The sequence below is a fragment of the Diaporthe citri genome (assembly GCF_014595645.1).
Source record: "Diaporthe citri strain NFHF-8-4 chromosome Unknown scaffold_4, whole genome shotgun sequence".
NCBI classification, from domain to species: domain Eukaryota; kingdom Fungi; phylum Ascomycota; class Sordariomycetes; order Diaporthales; family Diaporthaceae; genus Diaporthe; species Diaporthe citri.
Genome location: NW_025064849.1, coordinates 2786867 through 2810802, shown reverse-complemented (window position 1 = coordinate 2810802; position 23936 = coordinate 2786867). Strand labels below are relative to the sequence as shown.

At 54.5% G+C, this 23936-nt stretch overlaps 6 protein-coding genes across 6 annotated transcripts; 2 read left to right on the top strand and 4 right to left on the bottom strand.

Annotated features, from left to right (window-relative positions):
- Positions 1-1747: 1747 nt before the first annotated feature.
- Positions 1748-3640, top strand: INS49_009931 (uncharacterized protein; the record flags this gene model as incomplete). Its single annotated transcript, XM_043170658.1, has 3 exons — positions 1748-1931; positions 2059-2921; positions 2999-3640. 3 exons carry the CDS (start codon positions 1748-1750, stop codon positions 3638-3640), a joined length of 1689 nt encoding a protein of 562 aa, XP_043025223.1.
- A 613-nt stretch (positions 3641-4253) lies between these two features.
- On the bottom strand, positions 4254-7614 carry INS49_009930 (uncharacterized protein; the record flags this gene model as incomplete). The annotated part of the gene is made up of 4 exons (XM_043170657.1): positions 4254-5039; positions 5109-7005; positions 7089-7310; positions 7409-7614. The coding sequence occupies 4 exons, from the start codon at positions 7612-7614 to the stop codon at positions 4254-4256; spliced, it is 3111 nt and encodes a 1036-aa protein (XP_043025222.1).
- A 3973-nt stretch (positions 7615-11587) lies between these two features.
- INS49_009929 (uncharacterized protein) lies at positions 11588-13862 on the bottom strand (the record flags this gene model as incomplete). Its single annotated transcript, XM_043170656.1, has 7 exons — positions 11588-11842; positions 11909-11975; positions 12040-12201; positions 12537-12618; positions 12755-13148; positions 13208-13498; positions 13554-13862. 7 exons carry the CDS (start codon positions 13860-13862, stop codon positions 11588-11590), a joined length of 1560 nt encoding a protein of 519 aa, XP_043025221.1.
- Positions 13863-15099: 1237 nt separating this feature from the next.
- Positions 15100-16759, bottom strand: INS49_009928 (uncharacterized protein; the record flags this gene model as incomplete). Its single annotated transcript, XM_043170655.1, has 3 exons — positions 15100-16111; positions 16188-16327; positions 16511-16759. The coding sequence occupies 3 exons, from the start codon at positions 16757-16759 to the stop codon at positions 15100-15102; spliced, it is 1401 nt and encodes a 466-aa protein (XP_043025220.1).
- A 3925-nt stretch (positions 16760-20684) lies between these two features.
- On the top strand, positions 20685-22071 carry INS49_009927 (uncharacterized protein; the record flags this gene model as incomplete). Its single annotated transcript, XM_043170654.1, has 2 exons — positions 20685-20971; positions 21030-22071. The coding sequence occupies 2 exons, from the start codon at positions 20685-20687 to the stop codon at positions 22069-22071; spliced, it is 1329 nt and encodes a 442-aa protein (XP_043025219.1).
- A 334-nt stretch (positions 22072-22405) lies between these two features.
- On the bottom strand, positions 22406-23561 carry INS49_009926 (uncharacterized protein; the record flags this gene model as incomplete). Its single annotated transcript, XM_043170653.1, has 4 exons — positions 22406-22576; positions 23045-23146; positions 23211-23278; positions 23333-23561. 4 exons carry the CDS (start codon positions 23559-23561, stop codon positions 22406-22408), a joined length of 570 nt encoding a protein of 189 aa, XP_043025218.1.
- Positions 23562-23936: the final 375 nt, after the last annotated feature.

Genomic DNA, 23936 nt, shown 5'->3' with positions numbered 1-23936 from the left:
CGCTTCCCAATTGGCGCTGTCGGCTCGATCTGCGAGCATGTGCCCCTGGTTGGATTGGGATTGATCTGGATTGGCCGTGTCGTTGGATGCGGCTCTTCGCTTCCCGTCTCGTGGCTTCCAACGCGGACGTCGGCTTTATCACGCCATTGGCCTGCGCCTGGCCTGGCCTGGCCTGCCATTCCTCACTCGGCCCAGGAACACGTTACTTGTTGCGAGGAATCCATTCCTCGCAGTCCGGGTTGGCAGTGCTGGATGCTCTCATCAGTGGCTTTCTTTCGACCGGGCAGACCAAAACGTCAGTGGCGATGTATATGATTCAGTCGCGATCGCGATACCTGAAGGTTGATGACCCCCGGTGGTTTCGGACGAGGCCCCCACTAAAAATCTCGTGGGAACTGCAGCCTGCAGGATGATGCTAGACATGGCCGTCCGAGCCAACGGGCCAGATAGCGGCCTCGCGTCTTTTGGAGGCTCTTGCTCGAGGCGAGGACGACCTCAGTCTTTATCAGTCTCCCTCCCCTGTCGTCTTGGCAGCTTGGCAGCTTGGCACACAGACAGAACGCCATGGACTAGACATCCTGCGTTTTGGACACTGCTACGCCTGGCGGACGCTGCCTCGTTGCGCCGGCGAACACGTCCATCCCTCGAAACCTGTCAGCATAGCATGTTGAGCAACCCGCCGAAGTGTATGGATCGAGACTCAGAAAAGGAGAACTGTGGGCAATGACAACGAGCATCTCAAGCAATTTCAAAGATTTTAAGACTTTTCCCCTGGGGTTCCACCGGCAACTTGCAATCTGCGAAGAAATCAACCCGAAATGGCGAGAAGCTTCACGACAGTCTGACGACTGCTGTCCACAAGGCCCATCTTTCCAGGAATGGGCCCAATCCAGACTCCAGACGCCGCCTGCCTGCCCCACTGCCTCGTGGTTCACCATGCTCAAGACCCTCCCCAAATAAGCTTCTGGCGCTAACAAGCCCTATGCGGCCCCTTCCGGGTCGACTCGGCAGCGGACGGACGGAAGGTCGGCGTCGATCCCGGGCCTCGACGGCCGCCACTTGTCACATCACCGACGTCTCTGTGTTCTCACACTTTCGTCACCGTGGTCAAAGTATCATAGTGAAGCAGTTTGTCGTTCTTGAACCGTCCAAATGAGGGCACAATGTTCGAATGATCACCAAGGCTGCAGAAGAACCTCTCTGGAGCATTCTGAGAGGTGATCAAGGGCCCGCAGGTCCTGCCAAGAATCCCTGCTGCCGTGTGGAAAATCCCTGATCACAGGTGAAGCTCTCAACCCTCCCGTCATAAGCTCCGACCGTGGGCCGATCCTCATCTTTTACAGGCTCCTGCTGTCTCTTCAAGTGGCCAAAGCACAAGAGTAACCAATCATGATGCGTTGTACATATGGTTCATGCTCCAATCTAGGGTTCGTGCATCCCGGGTTCGGCGTGGGAACTCGATGGGCTGAAGGCATTCCCATCCCAGGACCCACTTAAACTGTATGCTCGCGCCGCGAGCTCTCAGTCGAAGCGCGAGCCGCTCTGGTCGTCATGTTTTGGCCTTTGCATTTATATATAAGTGACTTCCCTTATCTGTTAAATGGTTTTGTTTATGTTTTGATATTGTCGTGCATGTTTTAATTCCTTTGGGTCTCTCTTTTCCTTGTATTTCATATTATATACAATAATGGCTTCACCACCTTCAAGTCAAGAATCCCAAATACCACCCCGGTCCTCCAGCCCAACCATGGCAGGCAGTGGCACCGACAGCGAAGATAGTGCTGGCGTGGGCTTTGCACCCATCAAGTCAAACCATAACCGCCGCAGCTCTGGCCTTCGGCGATCCGGTTCCCTGAACCGTCAGCTCACGCGGCAGTCCACCAAGGAGACCCGTCGTGATCCGAATCTCGACCCCGACTCTCTCCCTTACCGTACCCTCTCCCAAGATGCCAACTTCGATGAGTACACTACCGAACACCAATCGGGAGAAATCAAGGGCCCTGTGGTGCGCGAGCCTTCGGGCAAAGACGCAATACAAGCTGGTCACCTTCACTCCAGGTGACCCGGAGAACCCCAAGAACTGGAGCAAAGCATACAAATGGTATTGCACCATGGTTGTCGCCATCACTTGCTTCGTCGTCGCGTTCGCCTCGTCCGTCGTGACGGCCGACCTGATCGGTGTCGAGGAATCATTCGGTGTCAGCGAGGAGGTCGCGCTCCTCACCATCACCCTCTTCGTCATTGGCTTCGGTGTCGGCCCCGTCGTCTTCGCACCCCTTTCGGAGATCTACGGCCGGAGGATCATCTACGGGTCCACCCTGCTCATCGCCGTCGTTTTCATCATCCCCTGCGCCGTGGCCAAGAATATCGGTACGCTGCTCGTCTGCCGCGCCATCGACGGCATCGCCTTCTCCGCGCCCATGACCCTCGTGGGCGGCACGCTGGCCGACCTGTGGAAGAACGAGGAGCGGGGTGTACCCATGGCCGCCTTCTCCGCCGCACCCTTCATCGGCCCTGCTATTGGACCCCTCATCGGTGGTTACCTGTCTGATGCGACGGGCTGGCGCTGGCTGTACTGGATTCAGCTCATCTTCGCCTTCGTGGTGTGGATTCTGATTACCTTCACTGTGCCCGAGACGTATGCGCCGACAATCCTTGCCCGTCGCGCTAAGAAGCTACGCAAGGAGACTGGCAGCAACGAACATGTCACTGAGCAGGATCTCGATGTGAGGCCATTCACGGAGAGATTGGTCATCTTCCTGGTTCGACCTCTGCAGTTGCTCTTTGGAGAGCTGATTGTGTTCCTCATCTCCCTATACATGTCTGTACTGTACGGATTGTTGTACATGTTCTTCGTGGCATTCCCTATCATTTACCAGGAGGGTAAAGGATGGAGCGCAGGCAGCACGGGTCTGATGTTTGTAAGTCTTACCTACTTCCCCACTTATTCATTATTCTATGTCCGTCTCCAGACCACTGACACGGATCCAAATTATAGATCCCACTGGCCCTCGGTGTCATCGCTTCAGCAGCCGGCGCCCCGATCGTGAATAAGCACTACCTGAAGATCTCTCAACGCTTCAACGGCAGCCCTCCAGCCGAGTACCGACTCATCCCGATGATGTGCTCCTGCTGGTTCATCCCCCTGGGCCTGATCATCTTCGCCTGGACGTCATACCCGCGCTTGCACTGGTTCGGCCCTGCCTTCGGCGGCTTCTGGGTCGGGTTCGGCTTCATCTTCCTGTACAACGCCGCCAACAACTACCTCGTCGACTCGTACCAGCACCAGGCGGCGTCCGCCCTCGCGGCCAAGACCTTCATCCGCAGCTTCTGGGGCGCCGCCGTCGTGCTCTTCACGCAGCAGATGTACGCCGGCTGCGGCTACCAGTGGGCCAGCATGATCCTCTTCTTCATGGCCCTGGCCTGCTGCGGCATCCCGTTCCTGTTCTGGAAGTACGGCGCCAGGATTCGCGCCAGGAGCAAGTACGCATACGCTGGCGACGATGACGACAAGACTGCTGCTGGGACTAGTGACGAGGAGAACCAGATCAAGAAGGCAGAGGGTGTCGAGGCTGGCGCGGTGCTCGGGACCACTCGGAACAGTGCGGCGCCGCCTTTGGCCACCGGCCCGGCACCATAGAGGTCTCACACATGAAAATGAGGAAGTAAAAGAGATTTGACATTGGCAGCCCAAAGGGAGTAGAGGGTGTGGGCAAGTGCGGTCCTGGGGAGTGAAGCGACCATGCAAATCATCTCATCGACTGAAGGTTGATACAACAAGCCGATTCTTTCACGTTCAGATGTGGGACGAGGTTCCGCTTCGGACAAATACGGGTCATCCGCACTTCTTTAAGCAGTTGATCTTGCATTTTGATCGGCGTTCTGGAATGGGGTCTTTTTTTATGGAGTTGATGAGGGATGATAGAGACGGCAGCATGATACCAGGTCGACAGAAAGATTTAGAACGTAGACATAGACAGTAATAGAATTCATGTAACCGGATAATCGTTTACGTATTTGACGTGATGCCCAAATGACCGATTACCACGACGATCCCAAAAGAGTGGACGCGGGAAGTGGTCCCTGCTTTAATGTTCCAAGGGAAAGACAGGCTGGAAATACATCCAAACAAAACACACAAGTATTGAACCTCATGTTGAATGAGCTTCCACCATGTTTCATCTCCCCATTGTTGAACCCAACACCACTGTCACTCCTGCCAGACACCGGCAGACGAGTGTGTACCGAAGCACTTAGACGACACTCCCGTCGTCACTGGCTGCTCCGAACCCGTCGACTGTCTTCCTGACACTACCAATGCCGAATCTACGCTTCACAGCCTTCCAACTCTCCACCACACACAAGTAGACCACGATTCCAGCCGCGACAATGCCCCACTCCCAGCCGATGCCCATGTGCTTGAAGACGACTTCATTGATCACAGGCAGGTACACCAGCGGGAACGTCAGCACGAAGCCGGCCACAGCCGCCCAGAAGAGGAACTGGTTGGCCCAGACGGTCTTGAAGACGGACAGCGGGCCGCGGTACTTCTCCGGGTGCATGTCGAACAGGCTGCGGGTGAAGTGCTTGGCCTCCCACGCGGTGACGAGCAGCAGGAACGTGAGGACGGCGTAGGTGGCGGCGCGGGCGCGGAAGACGACGTCGCACGAGCCGTTGTAGCCCGCGTTGCAGCCGTCGCCGAGGGTATACCCGGCCTGAGACACGCCGCCGAACGCGACCGTCGCGAAGACGCCCAGGCAGATGAGGCCCATGGCCGTGCCGTAGACGAACTTGTCGACGATGAGCTCGCGCGTGAACACGCCGACGCGCAGGTCGTGCGGCGCCCGCTGCATCACGTCCGGCTGGGCTTCCTCCAGCCCCAGGCCCAGGGCGAGGAAGGACGAGGTTACGAGGTTGGCCCAGAGGATCTCGATTGGGGAGAGAGGGAAGACGGAGGCGCCTGAGGCGTCGCGGAAGGCGAGGCCTACTAGGAGGAGGATTACTTGGGCGATATTGGATATGAGGAGGTGGAGGAGGAACTGTGTGTGTGCGCATGGTCAGTCAAATGGAGGCGCACGGGGTCTGGGGTGGAACACGTCTGGTCTTACCTTCTGAATATTGTCGAACAGCCTCCGGCCTTCCTCGACCGCCGTGACGATCGAGGCAAAATTGTCGTCAGTCAGCACCATATCAGCCGCCTCCTTGGCGACATCACTCCCATTCATGCCCATGGCTATGCCAACATCAGACTTCTTGAGCGCGGGGGAGTCATTCACACCGTCGCCAGTCATGACGCAGAACGCACGGCGGCGGTGCATGGCCTCGACCATGCGCACCTTTGTCGACGGGCTGCACCTGGCCAGGACCAGCGGCAGCCTGTCCATGGCGTCGACCTGCGCGTTGCTGAGGGCGTCGAACGCGCTCGCCTGCATGATGGCCTGCGGGTCGACCGGCGCGCCGGCCGCCGCGGGGGGCAGGATGCCGACCTCCCTCGCGATCGCGGTCGCCGTCTTGACGTGGTCGCCCGTCAGCATGTGCACCGTGATGCCCGCCCGCTGGCACTTGAGCACCGCGGGGGCGCTCTCCACGCGCGGCGGGTCGTAGAGCCCTACCAGGCCGACGAAGTCGAGCTGCGCCTCGGCCGTCTCGCGCTTCGACAGCTCCGTCGGCGTGGCGGCCCGCTTGGCGACGCAAAGAACGCGGAGGCCCTCGGCGGCCAGAGTGTCTGCCATGGCGGAGATCTCGCGCTGCCTGGCGTCGGTGATCTGGAGAAGTGGCAGGATCGCCTCTACGGCACCCTTGGTGTACGCGGTGAGGAGGCCCTCCTGGTCGCCGGTGTCGTAGACGACTGTCATTCTCTTGCAGGTCGAATCGAACGGGAACTCGGAGACCAGGGTCGTCTTCTCGTCGGACAGCAGATCTGGCTTGCCCATTCCGAAGCGCATGGCCAGCACCTGCAGGGCGATCTCGGTGGGCTCGCCAAGGGCGGTCCACGTCTCTCGCTGCGTGACTGCAGCGTTGTTGCAGAGCGCAACTGTTTCCAGGAGCCCTCTAAGGTTAGCCGCCTCCCGGCCTGTGACTTTCATCTTGGCCGGGGCCAGCTCGTTCCCGTTGTACTGGACAGTGCCGCTGCTCGGGTCGAAGGGATGCGTGGTTTCGCGGACCGAGACCTCGGTGCCATCTGCCAGCCAGACTCGTTTGGCCAGCATCTTGCCCTGCGTCAGCGTGCCCGTCTTGTCGGAACAAATGTTCGTCACGCCGCCCACCGCTTCCAGCGCAGCCAATTTGCGGACAATCACGTTGCCCTTGGCCATGGCCTTGGTGCCGAGCGCGGTGGAGATGGTCAGGACGGCGATCAGGGACTCTGGGATTACAGCTACTGCGACACAGATACCGTAGATGAGGACCTCATCGTCGACGTTGAAACGGCTGACCGAGAAGACAATGATGGCAAGCGTGATGGCGAGGGCGAACAACAGCAAGGCGAACTTGCTCAACGACACCTGGAGGGGGGTGCCGTCGAGCCCGAGGAGCACGCGGATCTTTTCCTTGGTCAGGTGGGTCATTTTCGCGATGCCCTCCTTCCCTTCGGAGCTCTTCTTGGCCTGTCTCAGCAGGCCGGCAATCTTGCCGACCTCCGTAGCCATGCCGACGGCAGTGACGATACCAGTGGCTCGGCCGCGTGTTATTGTGCTTGCCGAGTAGGCCATGTTGACACGGTCCCCGAGAGGCACGTCCTGGTCGGCAAGGACCCTGTCAGCATGCTTGCTGATGGGCAGGGACTCGCCGGTCAGGAGGGCCTCATCGGCAGAGAGATTAATGCTGTCACCTAGGCGGAGGTCTGCCGGGATGACATCGCCCACGTTGAGCAGCACGATGTCCCCGACGACGAGGCCTTCCGCCTTGATGGTTTCTATCTGGCCATCTCGGATGACCTTACAGGTTGGTGCAGAAAGGGCATAGAGCGCCTGGATGGTTTGCTCTGCGCGGTAGTCTTGGATGAATCTGCCGCCATGTTCTGTCAGTCTGCACGGGGACCCGCGTGTTTGTTCTCATTGAGCCAGGTCAAGATGCCATGTGTTGCTCACCCTACGACAATGTTGAGCAAGATGACCGCGCAGATGATCGCCCCTTCAATGTGGTCATTGATGGCGAACGACAGGACTGCCGTGATAACGAGGACGAGGGTCAGGGAGTTGGACACCTGCCTTAGCAGAATCGTCCAAAGCGATATCCCCTTAGCTCCCTCAACCTTGTTCGGGCCATTCTGCTGTAGGCGAGCTGCAGCTTCGGCACCGGTGAGGCCATCGCTGGAGGCAACATGTCAGTTCAACACTGTGGTTATGGAGGCATGCAGCACGCTTGGGCTGTGCCACATGCATGCACGGAAAGTGGGCGTTGCGCTCACTTGATGTCAGTGTTGAGGTATCCACAGATCTGGGCCGCCCCGAAGACGTGGGCGGAATCAGCAGAGAACTCTGAAATCGACGGGGTCTTTGTGCAGACGGTCGACTTGTCCGAATCTGGTTCGGCAGGTTGGATTGATGGAGGCCCCTTGAAGCCACATATAGGGGGCTCAGTTTGCCCCTCGACTGCAGTGTCTTCGTTGCCCATTCACGTGTAGGAGTCTGTCGTCGTCAAGACGTTTTGACCGTACAGCCGGAGGCGGGACTCCTTCTCCCACCCGCGCGAACAACGTGGACGGCCCGGTGCTTTATAGGGCTGGCCCCATTCCGTAGGCATCGCCTTGGGCCACCCGCAAGCGGCACCCCGCTTCTTGCACTTGTCGAGCGGTCTTGAACGGCATGGCGACCCAACGAGAGATCACGCGGGCGGCTTGGCCGACTGGGTTGTTGAGCCTCTTGCGCCTCGCTGGTTGGCGGCGTGTGGCCAGCCAAGATCTCGGCGGGGTTATCAGATGCACGATAGCGCGGGAACCTGGCACGACTGTCGCTTGGGGGCTCTGGGGCCTCCTTGGGACGGGCTTGGACTGCGGCTTGCAATGGTAATTCTTACAATCTCACCCATATTCGGAGGGGGCTGTGCAGTACCCGCCAAGTAGGCCGAGTGCCTTGTCTATTAGACCCGTGGTTGTGCACCTGCCCCAAATGCCTGGAATGCCCGGCTTTCCGTGCCGTGTCCTTCTGTGCCTGTCTCACTTGCCCCAATCATGTGTACGTATATCTAGTTGACTCGTCAGCCTCCCTGTATAAAGATTTATGAATATTATCGCCCTCTATGCTTACTGCACAGTTCTGTGAGCATGGTAAACTCCCGGGTAGTATCCCATACGGTCATAGAACGTTGGCGAGGATCGTCCCCCCTATCTAGCTGTGGATCCGAGTACTTGCATACAACTGTCCTGTTAGCATGACGTCGTCGAAGAAGCAAAATATCCAATCAAGCAAGGGACTCGAGTAAATCATAATCAAAACACATGGTGCCATGATCTAATTGTTGGCCCGTGTCGAGCGGTGCCATCGATGACGGAGCTAAGGGCACACCGGCCAGTCTCGCTGCGCTGTTGACAGCATCACCTTACTAGACAACGTGTCAGTCTACCACCATAGTAGGCCCAATTAGCGATCTCCTTAAATCAGACAGAGCTTGTCGACCCAGCGGCTTCTCTTATCCCGCTCAGTACACTGCCTTCACATTATATCATAAGCAAAACAAAGTATTCTCCTCTCCTCCAACTTCCAATGTCCTCCTTTATGGAATCTTGCAACTAGGTCGTTATTGCTCTGTGGCAATCTAGTCCTCTGATCCTGTGACCCTCGGAGACCCCTGAGTATCGTCTAGCAACGGAATTCGCTGGGCACCTTCGAACCTTTTTTCCCACAATTCAGCTCTCTGATCCTATAATCTTCAATGTCCCGTCAGAAAGTACAGAGTATGAAGTGTCTCTCAAAGGAATTCTTTTAATTGGTGTCAGCTTAATGAGTATTGCGCGGGCGGGCAGCCCATAGTCCATAGAGTTGGGTGACCCAAAGTGTTCGTCGTATAGTTCAGCCAATGTCTGAGACAGAGGTGGTCATCCTTCTACCACAGTCGTGACCTCTTATTTCATTCCCAGGTCCATAGACACTGGTACCTGTTTGGCCAACTTTCGCCTGCGGAAGTTGGACATGGAGAGGGAGTGCGTCTTGGAAACGGTTGGCGGCTGCAATATGTATTCCTCACATTCGAATCTGCTGAACGACAATTTTGGGAACTGCGGTGAATTTGATTCTGGACTTTATGACTTTGACTCATGCCTCAAACCTGGATCAAAAGTGAAGGGATGGTCGATCACAATGGACGTCTGAGAGTATGAGCAGGATGGTGGGGATGCTGAGCTTGATCGGGCTAAGGAAATTCTTGGGAAGGAAGCGTTGTGAATTTCTCCCCCTTCCTTCTCTATACTCATTTCCAGGACTTCAAATCATGAGCCACTTGTTTTCATGCGGACGGAGTTGTCTATTACGTGAACGAAACTGATATCATGCGGTGGGAAGCAAAAGCTAGTACTATGAAGACTTTCCGCAAGCCCGCCCTGACTGTAACTACAATCTTATCTGGTAGAAGATTGATTCAAGTCTTCCCATCAGACCGGCATTGAATATTGCCCTGAACACGAGGTAGCTCTGGCTTTGCGTGGCTGTCTCTCACCCTCAGGTTCTGCTCATACTCCCCCTGCCCTTGCTCTCCTCCTGCTCCTGCTCTCCCCCTGCTCTGGTCTGGGCTTCAACCGGAGAGTAACTTGCATCATTCTTTGTCGAACGGCTCTTTGTATACTCAGAGACAGAAGCTAAAGCTACGGGCTCGTAATCAGTACGTTACAGACTTAGAGAAGATGGATTTCACCATTACTGACTACGCTGATGTTACGCCAATTTTGGACATGCCCCACCTGTTTAAAGCTGACGCAATCCAGAGGACCTAGCTCACCTTGACATGAGTCTGTTGATGGCATGTCAAAAAGGGGTTGCCAGGATGATAGCGAAGATCTAGATCATAGAGAACAGAAAGCTAGAGATGTGGGCCTCGTACTTCGGGACGATATTCCGAGCACTTGGCGTCATGGTCGAGACGATGGACCAGAAGATATCATGAACGTGCCCATGTGTGTCTTGTGTCTAGACGCAGATCAAAACGCCACATCGCGGTGTCTAGACAAAGGAGGCACGGAGCCGATGTTAGGCCATCCGAGTCAAGTGAGCTTCATTTGACTTTTGTCTTGGCTTTCGCCTACTACTAGTAGGTATTTCAGGGGAGGAGAGCTTATCCCGCGCTTGGCATCTCCTCGATGCACCTCACTGCCGGCTTCTGCAACAGCTAGTACCGAAGCATGCAAGACGTGCAGAGCACAGCGCAAAAGCTCAACTGTAGTATGCAACGTCTTACCGAACAGAGCAGTTGTAGATTCACTTTTGGACAGCGAAAGGCAACGGTATGTATTTGAGTTAAAACTCCACCTGTGATCGGTCAGTATTTTTAAAATACGCGCTCCGAGCATTAGCAGTGCCAACACGAGCTAGCGGAGATGCAAGGATAGTCGCCCGACGAGGTGACCTGTCCGGGGTGACCTGTCCGGGGTGACCTGTCCCGATTAGCGAGCATCAAGTATATAAGAGCGGCTGGACACCCAACACGAAGCTCCTTGGCGGTGGAGTTGCTTGGGCGAGGCGGACGTTGCAGGTTTGGTTTACACCGAAGTCAAACAATAGAAATCCGGTACGAATGCTTGGCCACAGAACGTCAATGGCAGGCTACGGATCATCGGTTCCGGCATAGATAGTTTATCCTACAATAATTCTGTAGAAGTTCTTGGCTGTGGGTGGCGCCCCACGTTGTAGTACGCGGATACACCGTAGCGGTCTACATCTGGCTGAATGTATATATAAGATCTTGTCTTCAGCGATTCAGCTCCTCGATATGGGGCAGAAAGACCACCCCAGTTTGAGTCTTCCACTTCAAGGGACGCAAAGACAACATCACCATGGCTCGGTTCCTCATCCTTACGGCAGTCCTCGCACTGATCTCCCTCGTCCACGCTCAATGTGGCTCCGGTACTCCCGATGCTAGAGTAACTGGTTCAGGCAGCTCCTTCACTGCCACCACTGGCAGGGGCTCAAGCACAGTCTACACGGGCTCAGACTACCGTGCCGCAATCCAGGCCGCGGTCGACTCGATCAGCAGCGGAGGGAGGAACATACGTCGTCTTTAGCTCTACTGGGGACCTGTCGCCTTTGAGAAATGTCAACAACAGTGTCTTGTTTGGCTCGAATTTATTCTTTTCTACACTCACAAAGTTGCGTGCTTTCGGCATTCAAGGTCAATAAACAATCGCCATTGCTGATTTGACTTGGGCACTCCATGCCCCCATCGACAGATCTATGTGTGCATGTAATTTGGTAGCAGATTGGACAGGCCTGGCCCCTGATGGCTCGTATTTTCTGATGTCATTATACGATCTCTTCACGCTACCATCACTGAGTCTTGCCAGTCCTTCCCCAACGTCCGTCGTCAAGACTTATGACGTTGCGCCAGTGCAAATGATGCTCGCAACTCCGAACTAGAGCTCGATTATTGATCTGACATGAACCTACCGTGTGTAAACAAAGAACGGGTTCTGGCGATCAGAAGCATCGGCAAATGCCAGCTTGGCACGCAAGTCTTCGCTCTCAACCTCCGAAAGCCCCGCCACCATCTTGGTGTTCTTTCTGTTGAGATGGTTGTTCCAGTGTCTCAGAAGCAGAACGACAAAGCACGTCGCTGACAGGCATGCGATTATGGTGATCTTCCCTGATGTATATGCAGGTGCTTCTGTCGCCCTGAATGCTTGAGTGCCGAGGATATTCTGGGAGTTTCGTTAATACATGGCGGCCGATAGAAACAAAACAAGCATATAGAGTGGGAAACTCACACCAGTGGCCCAAAGCATGAGAGTCAGAACATTTGCCGTAACCTTCTTTGTGTGACCAGCAATGTTCCTGGGCATTGGTTGGTTAGCATTTCAAGTTCCCAATCAGTCTGAACACGGTGGGCGGGCCTTACGAGGCATTCCAAGAGAGCAGGATCGGCAGAGTGCAGTTAGCAGTGACGCCAATAAGTCTTGCGGCAAGCAGCCCTGGCTTATTCAGAGGGACACCGTTTGGGTCAAATCCGATCATGAGACTGGCTGACATTATTGCGGGAAGCGCGCATCCAATGATGAGTCTGTTTCATGATATTAGAAAGATCAATTTGTGCAAAGGAGAATTTGATGAAGTGGGGAGACTTGCGTTGATCGGTCATTAAACTTCGAATAGAGCTCAAAGTTAGCAGTGACGCTGGAGTATGTGCCGGGAGAGACTTCAAAGGGAATGCGAGAGAGAGGGGAAACTGCTTGTTTCCTTTCAATCGCACGTCACCAAGGCTTGATCTCGTCCACAGAAAGGCTCAATTGTGTGGTAATTAATAGCAGCAGTTTTGTGTAGCCATATTTGTGGCAATGGGGCGACATGTGTTCACGTACCTTGTCGGACAGATATCCGTTTAGGAGAACGACACACAAACCGATGGCTCCCATTGGAACTGCGAAGATCAATGCTTGCTGATGAGTATAACCAAAAGATACTGTGAGAATAGTGCCAACTGTGAGAATAAGAGTTAGCACTTGTCGAACAAAAAGTGTTCGTCAGGTGACGAATGTTGATGGACATATTTTCTCTACATTTATAATGGCATAGAGAACACGGACAAGCGCAAAACGTTCACAACGTTCACTTACATGTACTTAGACCTCCACCAGGTATGGCAATGAGAAGCGTGGCGAAGCCGACCAGGAGGACACGGCCATCCTTCAGAGCCTCGACGACCTGCGGCTTCTTGATCTTCGCATTCTGGGTGCCACTTTGGTTGTCCCTGATCCGCAGCAAGACAGCCGCCTTTTCAGCCTCGGTAAAGCGTCTCGCCCTGACTGGAGAATCCGGTAGGAACAGGCATATGATCACGCCGGAACAGATGGTCAGAAGCCCAATGACGAGATAGAAAATCCTCCACACCGCAAACCTGCTCTCGATGAAGGAAACACCGTAGGATACGGAGCCTCCCACCATCATGCTGAAATTGGCCATGACGTGGTGCCATGACACTCTTCGGCCCTGCTCTGCCTTTTTATACCACTGAAATCTCGTGAGTGTGATTTCTAGGGCAAGTATAACAGCAAGTATAGGCAGCGTACCATAGCAACAATGAACACAAGGATTGGTGCGACGCAGGACTCGAATGCGCCCAGCAAGCTGCGGCACACAGCCAACCCAGCAAAAGTATTGCACGCGGCGTGGCAGGCGACAGCAATACCCCACAGGATGATGTTGACCCCTAGGTACAGGCCAAGCCGGGAGATGTGTTGTGCCATCAACTGAGTGGGGAGCTCGAGGGCGAGGTAGCCAGCCCAGAAGAACATGCCTAGATAGGAGTATTGCTGCCCTACTAGGTGGGTGTCCTCGCGGATGCCCATTACCGCGGTGTACTATTAGAATGTAAGGTACTAGACACTTGATTTCGGGCTCTGAAGAGGGGCTTACCTCGAGTGTTGTCTTGTCCAGTGCTTGCAGAAAATACGTGAGTGCCAAGAGGGGTATGATGGTGAAGTCGATCTTGCGGAGGAGTCTCCTATACTTGATGGGGTCATTGAGTATAGCTTGGCCTTCTGCCAATAGTTCCTCGCGCCGGGGATTGTTCTGCAAGAATTCGAAAGCTTCATCTTTGTCACTGAGACTGGTGGTATCTGAAACGATCTCATGTCCAGTGGTTGCTGTGAGCCACTGCTCAAGCCCTTGACTTGTTGCCTTCTCTTCAGCGACTGATGCATGTTTTCCGTTTTGGGCGTCCATCTTTAATATCTTTGGGAATCCACTTCTACAATGCCATGGAATCTTTGCCAGAGCAACAGCAAAATTTCTGACCCAGGCATGTACAACTTGCCGGCATATATACATGCTGGACACCGAGGTACATCCGATTCTATGTGTTGAATCTGTACGACGTCGGCATGCTTAGCTTTGGGCCAAACTCGCCTGCTACCTGACAACCATCAATACAACCTGCGAGTATCTTGGCCCGCATGTCAGCATTCGCGTTGCACAGCTTATATGAGGCGGGGAAGTTGGTTGCGTCAGCACAATCTTTGGTGTCTCGCGCATACAGGATGTTTGGCTACCTGTTAACTGCCATCGCCAGAGGGGTCACACTCGGTTTATTGGTGATCCACATCAGCACTTGAGGCTTCGGCCTTGACGATCCTTCCATATACTGAATTGCCAAGCTTACCAGACTGTCAAACACAGTCAAGGGAGAAAGAAGCGGGCAAGTTCAATGCCCCTGTCTTTGTCCAATAGGCGGATGATGCGGTGTGTAGACGAGACCAGACAGCCGGGTGATTTGGCGGAGCTCAGATGTACCGCCTGAACTCTGCATACACAATGTAACCCTTCTCGTATACCAGTACCTCCATTTGGGTATCTTTCAGGGAAATTCCCCAGTTTCTGAGTTGTCAGCAGTCAGTTCAATCTGATGAATGCGGAAGGTCGGTATTCGTGCCAGACCGCAGACAATTGCCTGCCCACGATAGAGACAACAGGGATGACACGATGGCAGACAACATCATGCGAAGAATATGATTCGAAAAAAATTATCTCCTATGTTCGGACCTGATTCGATCTTTCCGGAAAAATTACATTTTCGGCGGATCTTGTGTCAGTAGTCTGAGGTCCATGAGTTTGGATGTGACTAAAATGAGGAAGCCATGCTGAGGCGTTCATGAAGAAACACCTGTCAAAGATGTGCAGAGCATAACATCACTGGGATGTGTCCAACTAATACCAGGTTTCACGAGTTGTTCAAAAGGGGTATCGATTCTTCCTTTATCATGCCAGGTCCATTCCTTCCGGGCCGAAACGCCAGAATCAAATTATGAACAAGGAAAAGACACCGACCGGCGAATGTCTAAAGGGACCTTATCTACCCGGGCAAACACCGACTACCGTAAACGTCCCGTGCCTCGGTTGCTATCTACATGCAGCCCTATGAACTATCCACCGACGAGACTTTCCTGACTACCAGCCACGGAATTTAAACGCCCTGGGTCATCCACCGCTTGCCACCCCAGCGCAGCTTGCGCACACGGTTGGGGCGAGTGGTGTCGCGCGCCCATAGGTTCTCCGACTCGCCCTGTTGGCAGGTCGTGCCGCCGGGCAGGGCCTTCATCGCGGTCCACGCGCCGGACGCGCACTGCTGGTACTGTGTGCCGATGCAGTTGAACATGCCCTCGGACGTGCAGGGGCCCGACTTGCCGGAGGAGGAGCCGCCGTCCGAGCCGGTCGAGTTGCCGCCCGAGCCCGAGCCGCCGCCCGTGGGGGAGAGGGTCGCGGACGGGGCGGGCTTGGTTGTCGAGGGCGCGGCCGCTGATGTCTCTGCCGAGGTGGACGCAGGCGCGGAAGCAGAAGATGAGTCGGTAGCGGCGGGAGGCGCAGATACGGAAGCGGAGTCGGTCGCAGAGCTGTAGTCGTCCGAGGACGAGGTCGAGGATGCCACCGGGGCGGGCGTCACGGGGCTAACATAGACGGAGCTCGCTCGAGGGGGTGAGGTGCTGGTCACCAGCGTGGTGGGCGAGGCCGCACTACCCGCGGCTCCACCGCCAGTGGTCGCAAAGACGCCGCCTGAGGGAGACCCGGCACCGGCGCTGGAGCTCTGCTGCCCGGCGGCTGAGGAAGGGGTCGCGCTCGCGCTCGCGGCCTGGGTGTTTCCCGTTGCAGCCCCGCCCGAGTTTCCGGCGGTAGCAGTAGGGAGGGAGCCAGCGCCTTCTTTCAGTCCCTTGGGGACGCAACCGCTGCCCGAGATTGATGCAAAAGAAGGGGACGCGCCTAGCTTTTCGACGTTCGTTCCTGGGTCGGGATACTCGGGGTCTGTGCTTGGCGTGGACTTGCAAGAGTTGATGTCGGCGAGGTTGCCTACGAAGAGCTCCGGGTAGGAATCATCTCGGGGGAGCAGGGAGACACCCTCGTTGTCGCGCTTGGCCTTGGCAGCGGTGACGGTGATGGGGGCACAGTTCATGTACTCGGGCTGACCTGCCAGCTTGGAGATCCTACGAGGTAGGTGGTTAGCATTCTGTCGTAAGATTCCAATTTTATCAGGGGGGGTTACAAAAGTGAACGACTTACCAGGTCCAGGCGAAGCTGTATTGCCCCGGAGTCAGATCGGCTGGTATCGTATAGTCATAGGTGCTAGGACCGCTGCCGTCCTTGGACGGACAGCCGGATTCGATGCTCATCAGGACCCTCCAAGAGGTCTCCGCAGATGGCTGCATGTCAGAAGTAATGGCCAGCTGACAAGAACCTCCTCCGTGGACGGCAGAACCCTTTTCTCAAGTTAGCTACATATTTACTTTTCAATGGGGTATGATGGTAGGGGACCAAGGTGAACAAGACGCGTGACTGCCTCGAACGCGAGAAGAAAGAGTGTTCATATTGGGGCCATTACTTACAGTAAAGGACAGGGTCTGGTTCTCACCAGCGACCATGGTGTTCTGGTCGATGATACCATCGGTCTTGTAGAAAGTGGCCGGGTCGCTAGTGACCTTGCAGGGGTAGTTGCTTGAAGTCAGAGGAGAGTTGTCGGGGTTGCCATACGGCTTGGGAGTCGCCATGATCATGTGGGGCTCGACGGCGGCGGCCATCACGGCGACCAGGAGGGCGATCATTCTCGCAGAACTGCGGCCGGACGGAGAAGACATTTTGACGAATTTGGAAAAGAGTGTCGCTGTCGAAAGAGAAGAACGGAGAACGGAGAACGGAGAATGGAGAATGGAGAATGGAGAATGGACAACGGGGAAGGTAGAAGAGAAGAGTTCCGGCCTCTTGGCAAAGGGTCGCCGACACTGACGATGAAAACGCGAACCGAACGAAAAAAAAAACCGAGCTATGGCTCTGGGTTGAGAGAAAGGCAGCTGTCGCTGATGTTATGTCTTGACGATCGACGAGAGAACGACGAGAAGGGAATGCCAAGAGATGGGTGCGAGGTGTAGGGATTAAATATGGGGAAAAGAATCGAAGAAATCGAGGCGACACAGAGAACAATCCAGATCAGTGGGTGCCTTGGTTGTGCGACTGACTGGCTGGTGAATGGGTGAATAGGAGACACGGACAAAGAGCGACGTCAACCCATGCAAAAACCACAAACAATGGCTCTCAATCCACAATGCAATGGTTTGCATTCGAGCCCAAGAGCTTGCTGTCGATAGGGTGTGTCTAAGATGGAAGCTCTGGTCCAAGCTTGGTTGGCTCAGAGCCGCCCAGCGGGTAGCAGGGGTGTGGCTGTAAGTGGGGCTCGCCCCTTGCAGTTCCCCCTGCAGCTTGTCAACCGGTGCGTGTCAAACAAAGCAGGGAACACCACCAGCCAAACACCTCTCACCACTCACCACATTCATTGGCTCCCCACACGCTGTCACCGTGTTTCAACCTTCCCCTGCACTAGAACGACGTTGACTCCTAGCGTCGCCGCCCATGCCTAAAAGGCACGCTGCCCAGCTGGTCCTCCCACCTCTAGCCCAAATAGGCCACCCCCCGAGCAACTTGAGCAACACGACACCCATGACGCGGCGGGAGTCGTGTGTTTGATCAAGCGACGACTGCCAACATCCTGCCGAATTTTCGACCAGCTTGCCTTTATCTGCGGCACCTGACACCCGAGCGAGGCGGTCACCGGTGCCTACCAAGGCTGACGCTATGTGTCAACCACAGAGCGGTGTCGATTCCACCAGCTGACAGCCAACGGCCGAACCGTCCCATCCATCTTCTTACGCAGCTTCCCTGCCATTACTTGCTCCCGGTGTAACCCTGGCGGAAGGAAGCGACTCTGTCCCGCTCCCATGAGCATGATGACTTATGATGACCACGAGAACTTGTCACGACGGACGGATCTCTTTCCGATGGACGCCAAACACGCTCAGAATTTCTCCGAGGCGCATACCAAAATAGGTAGGTATGGGTAGCGGGCGCTGCATCTGAGAACTCTGGCCGGAGTTGGAATAAAGAAGCGAGTTGACGCTCCACGGACCTACTGCGGTGAAACGTCACGGCAGCCCCTCGCCGCCTTCCTTCGATTTACGGAATTGTTATTTCGCGGTAACCGACGATTGAACGATTCAAGCTTGATCTTTTATCGCCTCGACTGACCTGGTTGGACTTAGGTTTGACCTATGACCATCGGATCAAGAACAGTAATGAACAGTCATCTTCATGGCCAGTCCTACGAACAGAGGAGTAATGAAGACCAGTCGAGTCCATGACAGACTCCCAAAATCTGTCGGCAAAGGCTAGAGACAAAAGGAAGAAGACCAGGAGTCGGTACTGTTGAGATCGTTCCGAGATTCATATCTAGCTACTGTCGTTTTTGGACGTCGTGTGGTATTTGCAGAGGAGAATGGCAACAGACTCCCTTTGCAGCTGAGGTGCATCAGCCACACCTCAGACTTTGAGAATGTATTGTGGCTACAAAGCCTTTGAATACAAGGAGAATGCGGTATGTAGCTGTGTGGTGGTTTTCAAGGTGGCTTTTCCTTCCACTAGATGAGCTAGTACTTCAGCCGTACCAACCCTTGTAGATGAAAGGCATCTTACCTCCAGTTTTTCCATCTCTTCGCAACCGGGAACAATTCCTGAGACGTGTTGCATAGTGAAGGAGGCCTTCGGGCATAATCGCCACGGCGGTGGGAACATGGACGTAATAGGAACGTGTGACGCGCAAAACAACTGCCAGTGTGCAGTACACTGGCTAACCTATATTTTGTGACAGAACGCTCTGACACCCTGAAGAGAATCTTCTGTGCAAATTTTAATTTGAAGTTATCGGTACAAACGACACACATCAATGGGCACAGATCTCATCCCCTTTTCACATCTTGCAGCGTGTGTCAGCCATTTATGTAAGACGAGCCACTCCAATGTTTGAAACTCGACAGAAGCTGACGCAAGCATGCAGATATGCAGGAACTATCTGGCACGCCTCCCAAACTTCAACCCAGGATTCGATCACACCGATCTGGGGACAACTTGGATCACAGTGTGTCGGTAAATTATCATCAGTAAATTATCATTCGACATTGGGAAGTATTCCGAATCGGAGAGAAATTCAAGAGCGTTTCTGGCACCCAATAGCACTCTCTTTCTCCTGGCAACCTCCTCTAGGCATACCACTGAGCGGGAAGACGTATTTGAGAGCTCCCTCGGAGACAGGCAGGTACCTTCAGGTCAGAACGTGGAAATGCGGAACAATGCAACTGCGAGACCGTTGCGAGCGGGCAAAACCTGCACGAATTTACTTTCACTTTCGGATGGATTTTTGTGACAATGGCCCCTGCACCGGAGATTCACTGGTAAAGTCAAGCAAAGGTATCTACAGTCTGCATAATTACATCAGACAAATCTAACCTTGCGCATTTCTCGAGTCGTCAATCCTCATGAATGGCTGCGTCGAACAAGGCCCTCGTAAATCGGTGTCAATAAACCCGCATTCCCTTCTGGTGGATAAATGGCAGTACTAAACTGTATGCATCGTTGAACATGTCTTCCCAGTCTGTGGTCAGACAGAAAATGGAATCACGAATGAGGCTGAGCCCACCATTGCAAGAATCACAAGTCAGGTGGTATTATCCAACACTTTTTATACCTGCATCAGGGTTGCCCAAGTCAGTTTCGTACACTCAATACATGACTACCGATGCGAAAGCTTTTGAGGGGCACAAGTGAAACGGTACACATGGAAACAATGGTGCATAAAATTGCCCATTCTGTGGAGTCTTCCCGCTTCGAGTCGCTGGCATAATCACCTCCAATGGCTTGAGCACCATTTCTTCTTACAAGACAAAACTTTACAAAGGCATTGCCACTTTTATGGTTGACAAGAAGGAATACCAAAGTCCGAAGGTCAGAATCTCTGCAGGGCTGGCTTTCCTGTTCAAAGGTCAATAGCGGAAACGCATTTGCAGTCGAAAGCCACAAGCTGCAGCCTTGGGAGATGCCCGAGGGATGGCCAGAGCTCAATTGGCCGCTGTGATTGTCTCGATCTGCGTGCGCTTTTGTCCCGCGTTTTACCCGCAACACGCTGGCCAGATTGACCGCTGCTCCTTGTTCACATGCAAATACCCCTGATGCAAGAGACTTCTTTGGACCCGTTACTGAATTCACCTCGCTCAGCCACAATCGTGGGCCTTTGAGATTATGAAGGTCGGTCTTAGTGTGGAAGTGTATGTGCGTCGGATTTGGCAGAGATGAGCGGGCTCATCTCAATACCTTCATTGGGTACATGCAAACTTATGCGATGGCTCAATTGTCTAGAGAAATTTTCTGCATGTATTTCCGGTATCGCCGCCTTATCTCTTTTTACTCCTTGCCTGCCCATTTTTGTAGGTCGAGGCGTCGGATCATAAATGATGGGCCGCGACGCTCTGTCTGGGACCAAACCCTGAGATGACTTGTGGCCTGATCCACAATCCTTTTGGTGACATGTGGAGCCAGGAGGACAAGCCTCATCCACTCCGTCGGGTCCACGGCACGATATCTGTGCGTTAAAAGCTCTATGGGCCCCTATTAACTGGCATCTTCCTACGGATTCCTGGGCCTCACGCCACCACATTTCCCTCACATCACCAACTAGCCTCCATGTCGGACTTCAAAGTAATCATCATAGGGGCCGGCCCCACGGGCTTGACAGCAGCCCATGCGCTGTCAAAGGCAGGGATCGATTTCGTCGTGCTTGAGCGAAGGCCGCAGATTGTCGAGGATGTCGGGGCGTCTCTTGTTTTGTTCCCGTACAACATGCGGGTATTTGCCCAATTCGGGCTCCTGGAGAAGCTGCAAAACATAGGCCACGAGGTTCTGCGCTGGGCAGACTACACGACCCTGGGCATGTATATGGAAAGCTGGCACACGCATACGATAAGAGAGAAGTGCGTGCTACCCTAAGTGGACATGGTCGACAAGCATTGGCTAACTAAAATTGCTCAGCCACGGCTCGTACTCGTTCATGTTTCACCGAGCAGAGCTTATCGGAGCCATTCATGATGGTCTCAGCGAAGAGGACAAGGGGCGAATCCACACGGGCAAGAAACTTGAGAACATTGAGGACACGGATGACGGTGTAGTCGTCACTTGTGCCGATGGATCAACCTACGAAGGGTCCATCGTCCTCGGTGCCGATGGAGTGCACAGCCAGACAAGGAGGCTCATGCGGGAACTGGCCCTGGAGAAATCCCCAGACGCCGACGTCAACGACACCGAGCCCTTCCAGCATCTGTACAAGACCATGTGGTGCTCATTCCCGAGGCGTTGGGAATACGCACCCGGCGACCACTGTATCACTCACGGCAACAAAGCCTCCCTCCAGATGCTGAACGCCCACCACCGCGCTTGGCTGTTCGTCTACGAGAAGCTCGATACGCCGACCACGGAGCGGGTGGCGTTCACCGAGGAGGACATGGAGGAGTTCGCCGCCAAGCACGCCGACATGAAGATCGGCGACCGCCTCAAGGTCCAGGACGTCTTCCCCCACAGGACGAGCGCCGGCATGGCGAACCTCGAGGAGGGGATCCTGAAGCACTGGAGCGGCGGCCGCATCGTCCTCGCCGGCGATGCCTGCCACAAATTTACGCCAAACGCCGGGCTCGGATTTAACAATGCCCTGCAGGACATCGTCGCGCTCGTGAACGAGCTACACCGCCTGCTCGAGCCCAGCGACAAGGACGTCGCGCCCAGTGAGACCGACCTGGGTGCGCTGTTCTACCGGTACCAAGATGCCCGCAGGGAGGGGGTCCTGGACGATTACAAATTCTCAGCACACTTGACCAGGTTATGTGCCTGGCCGAACACGACGTACTGGCTTGTGGACCAATATGTGATCCCCGCCATTCCCAATTTCAACAAGCTTCTCATGAAGTTCAAGGGCTCGCCTTCGATCAGCAAGGCTCTGTGTCTGGACTTTGTGGAAGGCGAGGAGCCATTTGAAGGCAAGATACCGTGGGTGAATCCGGTTAAAAAGCCAGAAAACTAGCGAGGCGTTCGGAAGACTAGTCGATTCGTAGCGAAACATTGCTACGCCACGAACCGGAACTGTCTGAATCTTTGCTGGGAAGGAAGCGCTGGAATTAGCTGTACGGGAACTAAAGCTGAAGTCATTAATAGGTGTTCCAGCAACACCCTCCAATCAACCATCCCTTTTGTCGCTGTAAACCCAAGTCTTGACTTGTTGCCCCTGCCCCAACTCCGCTGCGTTATCATCCGTGAGAACTGCAGTATTATAACCCGCCCCGGCTCTGCTCCCAGGCTCGCCGGTCCCATATATCATCTCGTCGATGGTGCTATGCACCAATTCGTCCGAGCTCTCATTAGGCCCCGATATCACCGACCTCGTCGTCTTCCTCCGCGACGTTGTCGTCAGCTCCAACGCGTCGCCCCTTGAATTTTGCTTGGAGGGGTTCTTCGCGGCGTCGCCCGTGATCGTCTTCTTGCTGCCGCGCCCGGATGACTTGAAGACTAGTGGCCTCAGGACCGGTAGGCTGGAGCATAGAATAGCAACATTGAGCTCGGTCAGTGTCCAGAGGCCGGCTGATACGTTGTTCCATGTCGGGTCTGTTGCCATCGATGCTGCTCGGAGAGTGGGGATGCGGATTATCGACACTATGCACACACTGCTCGGCGAATCAGAAATCGCAGTTAAATGCGACGCAAAACGCACAGGAGATCCTTTACACTTACAAAAACCCAAGACCGAAAATGGCGAATAGGACTATCCTCTGTCGTGAGGATATTGGCAGTTTCCATATACTCGGCATTGGAAGCAGAAAAATGGCAAAGTCGGTAACGAGGCCCACAGCCGATGTGAACTCCCATATGTGGAGGGTGTTGAGACACCACGATGCGGTACTGGGCTGAATTGTTGCCAGAGGAATGCAGGTTATAGTGAGGAGAACGCCTTGAATGACTGTCCAAAACCCAACAAATACCAGGCCCCAGAGGCAGACAACCTTGAGGCCGTGGCTCGGAAAGATACGGCGGTATTGCAGAAGGAAGGAAACCTTGATGACGTTCATGCCAAAGTTGTAGCTGAAGATAGTACCGAAGAGGCACTGTGTAACGCATTAGCCAAAGGCGATGTAACTATGGGAAGCTGTAGACATTTGGGTCCCGTACTTCTGAAGATCTAACGATATTTTCCTGGCTTAGCGTTCCTATGTGGCGACCAAGGCCGTAATGTGCCTCTGAGTTCCTCATTAGATCTATTCATGAACCACAAAGAGATACGTTTCCCGCACCTAGCATAGTCGAGGTTCCCGCCGCTATGCTCAACAGCTGGGCGAGGCCCATCGTCCAGTCGTCTGCACCAGCCGTGTTGAGGATGAATTGGCGAGTGTAGAGCCGCAGCAGGACCACAACAGTCGAGAGGCCGGTCAAGACTGCGGAGACAATGATCACTGTGCCGCTCTGCGACTCCTTAGAGAAGACGTCCGAGCCATCCGGGGCGCTGGATGATGGTGTCGACATGTTCACGACATCTGCAGACGAAACCGTGTGTTACCAGGGGTGGGAAGAAAATCACGAACTAAATACACATAAAAGTGGATGCTGCAGGAAGTTCGAAGAGATCTAGAAAAGATGAACGGCGCCAAGTTTTATCAAAAGCGGCCCAAACCATAATTGACCACGCAACCGGGACCCGTGTTTCTGCCCGCTGAGTTTGTAGCACATCGCTGGTGATCCAAGAGCCATGGGGGCCCCCGGCCGATGCAGCATTCAACGCACCGTTGAGACCCGAACTCTGTAACATGCAGAGAGCTCGTGTGCCCTCCAGTGCCGGGGCTGCAGTAGCCAACTCTATCTTGTGGGCATCAACCTTGCCCATGTAGAGCCCAGCCCAGC